The sequence below is a fragment of the Mus caroli genome, chromosome 19, assembly GCF_900094665.2.
Source record: "Mus caroli chromosome 19, CAROLI_EIJ_v1.1, whole genome shotgun sequence".
Taxonomy (NCBI): domain Eukaryota; kingdom Metazoa; phylum Chordata; class Mammalia; order Rodentia; family Muridae; genus Mus; species Mus caroli.
In genome coordinates this window covers 37,655,923-37,669,708 of record NC_034588.1, presented here as the reverse complement: position 1 = coordinate 37,669,708, position 13,786 = coordinate 37,655,923, and the positions used below count along the sequence as shown (strand labels likewise).

Sequence of the window (13,786 nt, the reverse complement as noted above, 5' to 3'; positions counted from 1 at the left end):
TGAGGTCCACTCCCTGGACCACATGGTATGTGTGTGTGTATGCGCGTGCATGTGCACGCGTGTGTGCACGAGCGCTCGCACACATAGATAGGTAGATAGGTAGATAGGTAGATAGGTAGATAGGTAGATAGGTAGATAGATAGATAGATTTTTAAAAATTGATAATGCAGTCTATTTAAGAGGTCATGGTCAAAGTTTTCTTTGACTAATTCGACATAACTTCATTCTCTTTAAATGTATTCCTTTGTCTTGTGTTGTGTGTGAATATCTGAGTTTACTTAAGCATATGTAACAGTGTGTGAGTGTTTGTTCATGTGTGCACATGTGTTTGGAGGCCAGAGACCCAAAGCCCCAGAGACATTGTTTCATGTTCAATTGTTCTCTACTTTGTTTGTGAGTCTGGTTTCTCACTAAAGCTGGTGTTCAAAGACTAAGCTGGACTGGTTGGCTAGCAAGCTCTCTGGTCATCCTGTCTCTGCCTCTGTAGTGCTGGGGTTACAGGGACACCCACTGTGCCTACCTTTGTTACATAGATTCTCGGAGGTCACACTCAGGTCCCCTTGCTTGTGTAGCAAAAACTTTATGGAGTGTGCCTTCTCCACAACCCTAAAGGTATTCCTGATGGACATTTCTTCAGGCTTTTTGAGAATTGCAAAGTTTCTTTTCAACCTTCTACTCCCCCCTCTCCCCCCGCCGGAAACACAAGATGTTCCCAATGTCTCTCTTTTTAAGTCAAATCCCAGAAAGAAAAGTTTAACTGGGTCAAATATTTTCAGGACATAGGAAACTTCTTCTTCAAACCTGCTCTTTACTCTAAACAATGTTTTGAGGTTTAGCTGCAGGAATGAATGCCTCGCCAAGCAGGTGGCAACACTGTGCAATACCACGTGGTCACAGGCAAGAGTCCTTTTTTCCAGTTGAGTCAACTAAATTTTGTTTATGTTAGTATTCATTAAATATACACAGTGGGTTTTGTTATGAGATTTACACACACACACACATACAGCATTTTGTACACTTAAACATTTTTTCTGCTAACATATAATAATTATATAAAATGATAGGATTCATTCTGGGGGGTTCACACATGTATCTAACGTACTTTGATCATAGGAGGGGTGAATTGAATGACTCTCACCCCTCTGTGACCCATTAAGTTAGCTTTAAAAAAGATACACTCAAATTCTTTAAGCACATTCATTTCCTAGAGAAGTATTTCCAGAATATTCTAGCAGCAGCTTTGAAAGACTTCTTGACACCTGCTTTTACAAAAAATTTCTAGCTGCTTTGGCTTAGAAACTCTGTTTTGCTGTTGTTATTATTGTTGTTGTTCTCTCTCTCTCTCTCTCTCTCTCTCTCTCTCTCTCTCTCTCTCTCTCTCTCTCTGTTTGTTTGTTTTTGCTGGTAATGGAGAGGCTGGGCATCCTAAGCTTCCTTAGATAGGACCTGGTAGAAACAGTGAGCATATGAGAATTAATTAACAGGCCCGGCTCACCCAAGGGCCTCCCTCTCTATGGACACAGAAGCCCCCTGTAATTGTTTGGGTTATAACTTGCTTTTTTTTTTCAGCCTCTTGGAGAATCTTTACTCCCTTCCATGAAGCATGGGTGGTAAAAGCCCCAGGGCAGCAGGGCCCTGCATTCTCAGAGAAGAGAAAAAAAGCTGTAGCCCTGAAGGCACCAAGGGCTTCTAGCCACTGAAATCAGAAAGAGAAAGAACCATGACAATGTTTGTGGTCATATCCAGCAGCAAATCTTCCAAGAACAGGGTGAAGACAGGATGATAGCACAGGTTTTTGGTCAGCCCACCTCTCTCAATGAGGAGAGTCCCCAGTCAATCTGCCTGACAGGGTAAATGGGATCAGGACTTTAAATAATATTGGTAGAATCCTCTCTGTTCCTGATTGTAACAAGTGCAGCCCAATTTCTGCCTGTGTCTAACCTGGCTCAACAGTGTAGACACGCCAACCACCAGCAGCAAATAGTTGTAGATGTTGGTGGGAGAATAGAGACGGCGAAGGATGCTTGAAACATCTGTGATCTACTTTCCATGGTTAGTGGCTGTTAACTGTGAGGTACGGTGTCAGGCAGGCAGGGGCTTTATGCTCCAGGCTCCACGGGGCCTTTCTGCCTAGGCCATTAAACAACAGTGCTTCTTCCAGCTTCTCTGTTCAATCACTACCAACATGTTCCAGGCCTGGAGATCCCCACAGCATCCCCTTCTACTCTCACACACTACCTTTTCTCCTTACCTCCCACTGCCATCTGCCTCTTCCTCTTTTCTTTCTGCCCGTCCCTAAAGGCTGAGATACACAAGAACTCACACCCCCCACTAGCAAAATGCTTGACCTTGGAAGTCAATAACAGGGTAGGAGTGGGGACACATGCATCCTCAGTATGACTGCTGGGCAGGTAGGGGGACTGTGTGCCATCTTCAAAGATAGAATGGAGGCTGTCCATAGAGGCTCATGGTGAAGCTGGTCACTTCCCCAGAAAAGGGCCCAAGTTGAAATAAATCTGTGTACTGTCCAGAGCGAGCACAGGTTATGCACTTTGAGGTCACATTTCAGTTTGTGTATCACCTCTTACTAACAATAGGACTACATGAATCCTTCAGCTTCCCTGACTACATGTTCTCATCTCTATAAATGGGGCTCTCATAGCAGTATGAATATGCTACTGTAGATGTAAAAGATGGTTAATGTGCTTGTCATGATAGACAATGGGACAAAACTAGGAGCTACACAGCGAGGTTGTGACACACTCAATACCTGGTGCATGATACAGAACAAATGCTAAGGGTTCCTTCTGTTCTGGTTCCTTCTCCAAGGCTCTGGGCTGGCCCAAGGGTGGCTCAGTCTTTCAGCTCTGTCTTACCCGGTATGTGCTTCAGTCAGAGTTCCCGTGGTTGTGGCCCAGAATGGAAGAGGTGCCTCATTCCCATATATCCCAGCAGGAGATCTGAGCCAGGTGGGAAAGAGGAAAAGAAACAAAAGAAACAAAGCAATTTTCTACTAAGGTAGCCCTGGGACAGTCACCAAATCTCCCTAGAACTTAATTCTCTCCCTTGGGGCAAGAGGAGACTGACCCAGAACATGGCAAGGTCTCTGCCACTTCTAAATTTCTATGACTTCATAGACAAAATAAGAAGCCTAGATTTCAAAACTAGACAGTCTGGAACAGCACTGTGCTCCTTCTAGACCTCAGTATTTGCATCAATAAAATGGAATGGGAACCCTAGGAGGCATACTATGGCTACCCTGCCATGGAAGGAACCACCAAAATGTGTCCGTAATTACACCACATTGTTCAGAAGGAAGCGAGTGTGGGTGCTGAGTTCACAAACCTAAATATAACACTATTAATGCCACAGGAAGGTCAAGCTGGAGGAGGTGGGCATGGGGAAGTTGAGACCAGAATATGGAGGAAGGAGGCTAGACTTCAAGTGGGGGAAGAAGAAGCCCGTTGGAGGATGTCTGTGGCATGCAAATAACAGGGCAGTCTGCTTCAGAATGGTGGGTCGGGAGCCAGAAGATGTCTCCTTTGAGTCGGAAGTTATCCGAGAGGATTCTGTGTAGGACTGAGAATCCTTGGCTTTTCTCTGAGTTTTCAGAGGCCGGAGGATTTGGGCAAGCCAGGAAATGGGGAGGGATTTCTCTGTCCTCTGCTGCCATCACAGAGGGCAGCAGGATTTATATTCAGCATAATTTTGCATTCCAAGCTTGGCTAGCTCCTTGAACTTTGGAATAAATAAGACAAACAGACAACAACAACAACAAAAAAACCATGACACCAAACTTCAAGGAGTCTGGAAAAAGAAGTAAATCAAGGTAAATAATATTTTGAGAAAAAAAATACAAAACTAACCCATTAAGAACTAAATATTGGAAATTGAAATATGAGGCCAGGAAGATGATGCAACAGTTAAAGCATCTGTCATGCAAGCTTAAGGACCGGAGTTCAGATCCCCTGAGCCCATGAGAATACCCGGTCAGTGGGCACGGCAGCCCACCTGCAACCCCAGCCTCAGAAGGCAGCAGCAAAGGATCCTCAGAGCAAGGTAGTTAGCAAGAGCAGCTATATTGATGAGTTCTGGCTTTGAGGGACCCTCCTTAGTGAAGAAGGTGGAAGAGAGATAGAGGGTGACTCCTGGCATATGCACCAACACACACGTGCACATGAAACACTTGCATGAATCAAACACAGAGAGACAGAAGTTTTAAACGACAGCAGGGCTTTGCTCTTGTTAGTCTTTCTGCCACAGACTCCCACATGGCACACTGTGCAGAACTTTAACACCAGAGTTTGTCTTTTTTCTTTCTTTCTGTGACAGAACTAAAACCCGTGGCCTTGTGTTTTACGTGCTCTACCCCTGAGCTGCCTCCCGAGGCTTTGTTTTTCTGAGACTAGCTGGGCAGCAATGTCGCATTTGAAAGTTGTCTGCCTGAATTCCCAGGAGAAAAATTTCACATCCTCCTATGTCTTCAGTGTGTTCACTATTCTGGGTGCAGGCTCAGCAGAGAGAGGTCCGACTGGCCACCAGTGTCCCCTGCACACAATGTCCCCGTTGTCCTTCCCTTAATCATGACACACCCCAGGAACGGTCCATGAGCATTTCCTGCTACCTGGGACTCATCTCATCATGAGCCTGTGGGAAGATTTTGGCACGTGCCCCTGTCCGGTTAGCCTCACTTTTGGCTGCATCCGGCTTATAGCAGTCCCTCTCCTTCTCCTTGCTGCTCTGAGCTTCCCACCAGGCCCCAAAGGTCCCAGATGATCCTACCTCTGAGCCTTTGTACTTCCTGTTGCTCTGAGTGTCTGGCATTTCTGTTCATATGACTGGTGACAAAACACCAGCAAGCTCAAAGAGAACTCAGAAGCTTCAAGTCTGGCGATCCAAGGACAGCAGATTACAAGAGCCATTGTTTTCCTTTTCTATGGCTTCCTGGAAGTTTTTTTCCCCCTAAATTAAATATGTATTACAATTTAATTAAAAACTAAAATGTGGGCCGGGGACATAGCAAATACCTACTAGTATATGTGTGGCCCTGAGTTCAGTCGCCCATGCCCCCTCCCCAGAAAATGGAACTCCTATGAAAATGATAACTAACATCTTAAAAAGGAATCTGGAGTCAAAAATATTAAACCATGTGAACACTCAAAAGGGATTGGAGGGCTGGTGTGATGGCTCAGTGGTTAAGAGTGCCGACTGCTCTTCCAAAGGTCCTGAGTTCAAATCCCAGCAACCACATAGTGGTTTGCAACCATCCGTAACAAAATCTGATGCTCTCTTCTGGAGTGTCTGAAGACAGCTACAGTGTACTTACATATAATAAATAAATAAATATTTTTTTTAAAAAAAGGGATTGGAGATGCTGTCTCAAAACAAAGGCCAGCTAAATTTGCTTCTTACCCAGCCTGGTTCCTGGGACTTACATGGTGGAAAGAAAACCAACACACAATAATCCAATAGACCTAGGACTGTTCATTCAAACACTTTTAATTTAAAATATAAGTTTAAGCCAGGAGATGGTGGTGCGCACCTTTAACCTCAGCACTTGGAAGGCAGAGGCATGTGAATCTCTTTGAGTTAGAGATCTACAGAGCGAGTTTCAGGATAGTCAGGGCTACACAGAGAAACCCTGTCTCAAAAAACACAAACACACAAACACACACACATACACACAATTTTAAACAAATATATATTTTACGTAAGTTTAAAACAAAAGCAGTTTTAAACATACATTTGTAGTAAAAAGTAGTAAAGAGGCTGGATATGTTCCTTATACATGTGCACAGAGACAGAGGATCACAGAGAAAATATTACTCCGAGTTAACCTTAGAAACAAGTAGCTAGAGACGGCAGGCCTCCCATTTGTATCAGCACCGAGGTCCTAAGGGTTCCTGAGATGGAAGCTTCCACAGAGATCAGGGTGGGCTCCAGTAATGATCAGCCAAGATAAAAGCCCCACATTAGGGTCAGTGGCCACCAAGGAGCTCCTACAGACTCCTGAGGAAGGGAATAAAAGCCAGGTGAAGTTTGAGATTTAGAAGCAGGGACTTTGAAGGCCCTTGAAGCAGAGTGCTGGGCCTTGAGGCCTGGCTGGGCACAGCGTTTCCCAGGTAGGGAGGGGCACTTAGGCTCAGATGGACTCAGGTGGCAGGGCAAACCTTACAGCTCCTGAATCGTGAAATCCAAGAACTGGAGCTGAGGTTGAAATGGATGAAAGGAAAGGGATAGATCTGCTCTCAGCTGGATTTGCTCTCCTTTGAGACTCTTAATCCGAAGACCAGGCCACAGGGGATTTTCTCTGATCTGGTTGCTTTGCATTCGGTCTTCTCTGGGAGAGGGAAGTAGAGCAAATACCAGCATGCCGTGTCCCCTACTCACGGTCCAGCGAGTGCAGTGTGAGCTGAAGGAAAAAGTAAGATACTTCACACACACACACACACACACACACACACACACACACACACACACACACACACACCATGCTTTTGATAGGCTTTAAAAATATGCTTGTGGCAGATGCTACTGTTTTTTTTAATCCTCTTCTATATTCTATTAAAAAGATAATGGGGCATGAATCTTGTAAAATGTGAGCTTCTTAGGACTCCTGTTTGGTTACTGGCTACACCTCAGTACAGCTGCTTTCCCCAGAGCCCCTCACCTTGATGTTCCACAAACTATCCTTCCAGAATTTGTTCCACCCTCCAATGCCTAGGTCAGTTGGCTCTGTGTGGTCCCCCTTGATGTGCCTTCTCTGACCAGATCCCCAGAGCGGAGGGGTGGGGTGCACAAAGCTCTCCTACCCTGATAATGCTGTCTGAGGTTCTCAGCTTCAGTGACACATTGGAAACACTTGAGGGTCAATGACTCTGGGTTCAGTGGTCTGGAGTGAGTCCTGGGTATCAGGATGATTATAAACTCTGCATGACTCCAATCCCAAGCTTAATTAAGGCCCCTTCTTTAGCTTAATCTATCTCCCATGGACAAGTTGTAGTGAGATCAATGGAAGACAAGATGGTATATGATGTCAATGTGCTTTGTGGCTTATGGAGTTGGCATTGCTGCTCTGATACCCAGCATTACTTGATGAGCTTAGGTAAGGGAAGACTGTAGGCCACCAGCAGCCAGAGCTCTCCCTCCTGCTCTTCTCCCATGTTTATGGTAGACAGGGGCGGTGTGCTGTTGACTGAAACAGGAAGCCGAACACTTTCTGTGTCCTGAGCAATGAAGTATCACCTCACTCCCGTTAGAATGACCACTAACAAATTGCCAATAACCATCTGTGGGGTGGTTGAACCAAGGCAGGCAGCCAATGGGGGTCAATGCTTAGAGCCGCTGACAAGGGTTGGTCCTGATAATGACAGGACCTGCTGCTTATAGCAGCCAGTGATAAGAGAAATTACTCAACAGACTTTTCTCAGAGGGAAGAAAGCTTAATTTACTGGCCGGGCACTCCCTGTAGCCAGTGACAAACTTTGAACTCTTAACTCCTTGGAGCTGGCAAGAAAGAGAAGGAAAGAGAGAAAAATTCATGCACACATATACATACACACACACACACATTGAGTAAATGAAGTAAAGGCATATCTAATAAACTCATATATACAAATGCATACATATATGCATGCATATGTACATACATGTAGACAGACAGACAAGCACATATATATTCATACATAGAATAGATGGAGCAAAGCTCAAACAAGCAGGTTCCAAGCATATCTCTCTCTCTCTCTCTCTCTCTCTCTCTCTCTCTCTCTCACACACACACACACAATTGTGTGTCTGAATAAGCTCCAGACAAGCTTTACATACAGACATACATACAGACATACAGACATACAGACAGACAGACAGATTTGATGGATGGAATAATGTTTCAACAATTTTATTCTTTCCCCTATAGCCTATATACCCAATCAAAGTCTTTCAAGCAGTATAAAATTACAATGTGATTATGTCCTAGTTTTCTTCTACTGAGTGACCATGAAAAAAACAAAACAAAACAAACAAACAACAAAAAAAACCCCAACATGTTCCTCAGTACCTTTACAAGAAATAACATTATGTAGTACAGGTAAAGAAAAATTATTCCCCCAAACTCACATACATTCGTAACTAAGCAACTTGTTATAGGTTAACAATGTGAGCAAGCAAGGGAGTTTTCTCAGCCAGTTTCTCTTACTGGCAGTCAGCAATTGGTAGTTACAAAGAGAGGATTAATTGTTTTATTATCTATCTTTAAAAGTAACCTTAAAAGAATCACAAATCTAAACTTGTATATAAAAGTCAGTCATATCTACTTTAAGCCCTCAGAATGCATATCTATTCATCAGCAATTCTTCTTAAATCCTCTCAGGAAGCTGAGGGCAAAAATGGGTATAAGAAATCAGTCATCACCAGTCAGCCTCAGTGAGAGTCCTGTCAGCCAGGGCCGCCATTGTTCTTGTTCCTTGACCACAAAGGGTCCCTAGCTTAACTATTAAGAGTGTGACTTTCTTTTCTGATCTTCAGATTGTTCCCTAAGATTTTCTATATCAGAGCCCGTATCAAAAACATCTTGGGCTGGTGAGATGGCTCAGTGAGTAAGAGCACCCGACTGTTCTTCCGAAGGTCCAGAGTTCAAATCCCAGCAACCACATGGTGGCTCACAACCATCTGACTCCCTTTTCTGGTGTATCTGAAGACAGCTACAGTGTACTTACATATAATAAATAAATAAATTTATTTAAAAAAAACATCTTACCCTAGCTTTGCTAACAATTTTACTTTCCTGAATGTTGTCTAAGGGTGGCTAGAAATCTGAGTTCTTTCCTAGGGTGTTGATTGAATCATAAGTGTGCTCTGGCAGCAGTGCCTGAGAGAGATCAAGCCCGAATGTTGTGAGTGCAGAGATACTGCCCAGTGAGGGGCTGGAAGCTCCCTCTGAGTTTTCATACAATTCTTAGATCAAGAGGGATGTGAGGACAGCAAGCAGGGCAGAACTTCATAACAGCATGAAGCCCTCAGGACGTGTGGTCCTCAGGGTCATGTCACAATAGAGGGGAACCCATCATGGCTATGCTAACCAGTGGGCCGAATCCCATGAGTTCCAAAGCCATCTGCCGTTCCTCCTGCATGGCCCTCGCCATCAAATGAAGTAGGATTACAAGAATGTGGAGCAAAGGGAACCCAGTATGGTAGGAATAGACTTTGGTAGTATTGTGGAAAGCAATATGGAAATCCCCCCCCCCAAATCAGAGAAATAAAGCTACCCTATGATCCAGCAATCCCACTGTTGGACATATGCTGAAGAAAATGAAGTCGTTTATGGAAGAAACTGCTGCTTACTGAAGCACTATCCATCGGCACCAAGAAATAGCAACCTGAGTGCCCACAATGAGCAGAAAAATAAAGTTTGACAATACAAGTTATAGAATATTATTCACTCATCAAAAACATGATGGGGATGGGTAAGAAAGTGGAGAAAAGGGGATGGGGAAAGGTTGATCAATAATTAACAAAATTATAGGGATTTTTTCCTTCTTATTATTGAAAATAATATAATATATAATATATTCTGATTGCATATATATATAGTCCATATAATATATTCTGATTGCAATCTCTCTCCCACAACTCCTCCCAGATTTTCTCCACCTCCCCACCCACCCAAATCCATACCCTTTCTTTCTCTCTATCACTGTAAGAAAGGTCTAAAATGATCTTTAAAAAGAAAGGAAGAAAAGAAAAAAGGAAAAGAAATAAAATAAAGGCCAGAGTACGAAGGGTATAAAAAGGAAAAAGAACATAAAACATACATAGACAGGGAGACACACACAATTGCACATACATAAATCCCATAAAACACAAAGTCAGAAACCATAACACATCAGCAAAGGACCTATAAGGACAAAGCATTATGAGACAAAAACCTCCCAAAATATCATTGAGTTTGCTTTGTGTTGGCCATCTACTGTTGGGCATGAGGTCCGTCCTTAAGTGTGGAGAATTAGCTTGATAGTACAAATAAGTTCTGATATTCTAGGGAAAGGGAAATTTTGTTTCTCCCATAGTGAAATGATAATTGTTTAAGGAGAACTGTAGCATTTTGGCCTAATGTGAACCCTACACGATGTATACATACATGTATTAAAATGCAAGATGGGCCCCATAAATATGTTCAACCTTTATGCGTCAGTTGAAATGAAAATGCATTATATTTATTTTTAATAGACTCAAATATTGAACATATTTCTGGGGCACCACCTGTATACACACATCTATTACGTAGAAGATGCAAGGCCAAGATGGCAATTGTATAAATTAGATGCTTCTCTGTGCATCAGCCTTGGAAGCTTGGGCAGTTGCTTAAAGGAATGTTATTAGTGAAGACTGGAATTAAGACAAGCATTTTTTAGTATTGTTTCCATAGTACCTTCCATGGGAACTATAGTACAGTCACGTGTACTACATGGGTCTACTATTACAGAACCTTGTCGCTGTTTCTTTCACGCTGTAGCCTTTCCGACCTTCAAGCCTATAGATGTCATTGCTCTTTTATCTTCTCTGTAGCTTTCCCTTCTCCACAATGTCAGGTACACTGTTGGAATCAGATAGTACATAAACTTTTCCAATGGGCTTTAGTTTTCATCTGGCATATATTTTAATATAAAATAGCCATTGGTCACATTCCATCATGAAGGAAGTCAGGACCAGAACTCAAGGTCATGGAGGTGTGCTACATACATACTGGCTTGCTCCTCATGGCAAGCTTAGCCTGCTCTCTTATAGCAGCCAAGATCACCTGCCACACTGAGCTGGGCCCTCCCGCATCAATTATTAATCAAGAAAACACCCCGAGGCTTGCCCACGGGCCAATGTGGTGGTGACATTGAGGTTCCCTCTTCCCAGATGACTCTGTCTTGTTTCATGAAGCCCTTCAGCACACTAGGCAAGGGTTCTACTATTGAGTTATATTCACAGACCCAGAATTGTCTGTTCAATGATGGGTATGGGGACCAGCATGTACCTCACTACCAAACAGCATCTCCAGCTTCAGCCAGTCAAGTTACAGTGCCCAATGTCATCATCTCCTTAGTGATTCCTAGAATGCCCATTAGAAATGACAAATATACCTTGGTAGTCAGTTGTAGTGAGAGTTTGGGTTTCTTAAAAACCCTAGTTATGCTATGTGAACATGTTTTCATTTTAATCCCAGAGTGAGATATGAGGCTGCTTCAGGTTATTCACAGCAGCAGACTATTTGCCTCGTGCGTGCTCTGGCAGGGAATGACTCTGCCAGCTGCAGATAGTTTAATTCGGAGGAGTCTGGAGAGGGTAGAAATGCCAGAGTTCTGAGAGGGACAGGGGGGTGTTCTGAAGGAGGAGAAGGAGGAAGAGGAAGATGAGGAAGATGAGGAAGGGTAGGAAGAAGAGGAACAGGAAGAAGGGGAGGAGGAAGAGGAAGAAGAGGAGGAAGGAGGGAAGAAGGAAGAAGAAAAAAAGGAAGAAAGCTGCTGCTTCCCCTCTGCTGCTCCTGGTTGGTGGTGGTGTGGTTTGTGAGTGATCAGAAGCAAAGAGCAAAGTGACAAGAAGTTAGAGATATCCTGACTGTGAAACCAGCCCTCCAAAACTCAATGTCCCTAGTCAGCAGAAAGTAGTTTAAAGATACCTACGCCCCCTCCTCCCTTTAACCTTTCTCTCCTACCTAGTCTTGGAGGAGAGGGTTAGAAGAGAGGAAGAGATCAAAGAAACTAAATAAAATAGCTTTAAAAAATATGCCAGCATTAGTTTGTGACCCAAATAGCACCAGTGCCTTTTCTTGATGAAGGTAAAAATTGTATTGCAAAAATTAGCCTGGATGTTAATATTTTATGCTTGTGATTTTTTTTTTACAGACAGCTTCAAAAGATGGTCCATGATATTAAGAACAATGAAGGTGGAATAATGGACAAGATAAAAAAGTAAGTTAGTCACTATTATCTCTATGCATTGAGTTATTGAGTGCTGAGTGGAGAGCAAAGCTCTGCCGGCCAGTGGAGACCGTGATGCCCCTCCTCTTCTTACTAGGGAGTGAAGTAGAACTCAGGGACCTACCATCCCCATCTCCCTGAGGAGGGATGCTCGGCCCACTCAAGGCACAGAGCAGGAGAACCATTTGGATGACTGTTGAGCTAGGGCCTGGGTATAAAACTGGAGAAGCCAGGAAGAGCACAGGTAACTCAGCCTGGCTCCTTCTGTTCTGCATTACCTAGGTGCCACTGAGACAAGCGTGGCTTGCTTTGGGGTGGTGCCTTGTCACTGGGCTACAGTTTGGTTTCTGCTTTTGCCTGAAAATCAGGTTTCATCAAGCTCTTGAAGGAGCAAAGCCACAATCCTGGGTTTTCATCCGCATCAAAAAGCCCTTAATTTAAAACACACACACATACACACACACACACCACAGAAATTGTATATATTTCTTGCATTCACTATTCAAAGTCTAAGTCGAGATGAAATAACATTTTGTTTTATTTGTCTTTTGAGATAGGATCTCACTATGTAGCCCTGGATGGCTTTTCAACTTGTAGACCAGGCTGGCCTCAAATTCAAAGAGAGATATAGCTACCTCTGCCTCCTTCCTGGGTGAGTGCCAAGATTAAAGGTATTTGATATCACACTCTGCTTAAAGGTCAATTTTTAAATTCACTTATTTTTTATTAGTGTAATACAAATTCAACATGAAAACAATCAGATGAATTTGAAATCTATCAGGACTGCTCACTTTTGCATAGTCCCTCTCTAAGCCCCTCCCCTAAACAGGCTTCGTCCAATGTGCTATCCCGGTGATTCATGCACACTTATCTGTCTACACTTACACAGGCATGCATATGCCAACACTGCACGAACTTACACACAGGCATTTCTGTTTCAAGCAGCATCGTGTTGCATATACAGTTCTCCCAGCTTGTGGTGTTGCTGTTACCATGGACCGCTTTATTAGTATGAAAAGATAAATCATATTTTTTGTAAGTGCTGCTTAGTAGTCTACTATGAGTACATTATGATTAAACAAACCAACTGTAGATTAGTAGGTGTGTTAAAGGAGAGGGCGTGTGTTTGAACTGATAACTTCTCTAGAGTGATAGTTCCCTCCCATCAACCGAAATTCTCTAGCCCTACCTTTCCATTTAGTTGTCAAAGATAATACTCAAGTGAGGGTCTTCTCAGACTTCAAGTTATCCGTTAATCTAAACTCTTGAAATAGGATGTCTAAGTGAAAATTAAAGTTTTATCACTATTGCTAAATCTCCCCCTGCCCCCAATTTCATGCCAACGGCAGCATAGCCCTGGTCATTTCTCCGTGTCTGTAGAACAGTGTACTCATTCTCTTTGATTGGTTTTAGAACCTAACCTGTGCAGGAGCCTTAGCATACATGGGGACTGGAAGGCAGAGGCTGTGGTCCTCTGTGAGGGGAAGGGGTCGTCTTGTAAAGGAGGACAGGCTCTGTCCCGAGGCTGGCAGATATGTGAGGTCATTTCTGTTTATCCTTTCCACTATGGCATCTCATACCCCACACTAGCCACTGTCAGAGCCACTAGCAATTGTGGATTGCCCCAGCTGCCAGATTTGCAACTCCAATGTTCTCAGTGGTGTGAGGTTTCTCTCTCGTGTTCAGTCATCTGACAGAAGCCATGGGCAGCCAATGATCCCGACAGTCTCCATTTCAAACATTTTGCCTGCTGTCCCTAGAGCACTTTTCCCTCTCTCTCTCTCTCTCTCTCTCTCTCTCTCTCTCTCTCTCTCTCTCTCTCT

The 13,786-nt window shown here is 43.5% G+C and overlaps 1 protein-coding gene across 1 annotated transcript in view; it reads left to right on the top strand.

Annotated features, from left to right (window-relative positions):
* Blnk (B cell linker) overlaps positions 1-13,786 on the top strand; it is a 65,302-nt gene that overhangs the window by 10,501 nt on the left and 41,015 nt on the right. Inside the window, exon 2 of the mRNA XM_021152187.1 lies at positions 11,889-11,954. Coding sequence (XP_021007846.1) covers positions 11,889-11,954 — 66 coding nt within the window. The remainder of the gene's footprint in view (positions 1-11,888; positions 11,955-13,786) is intronic.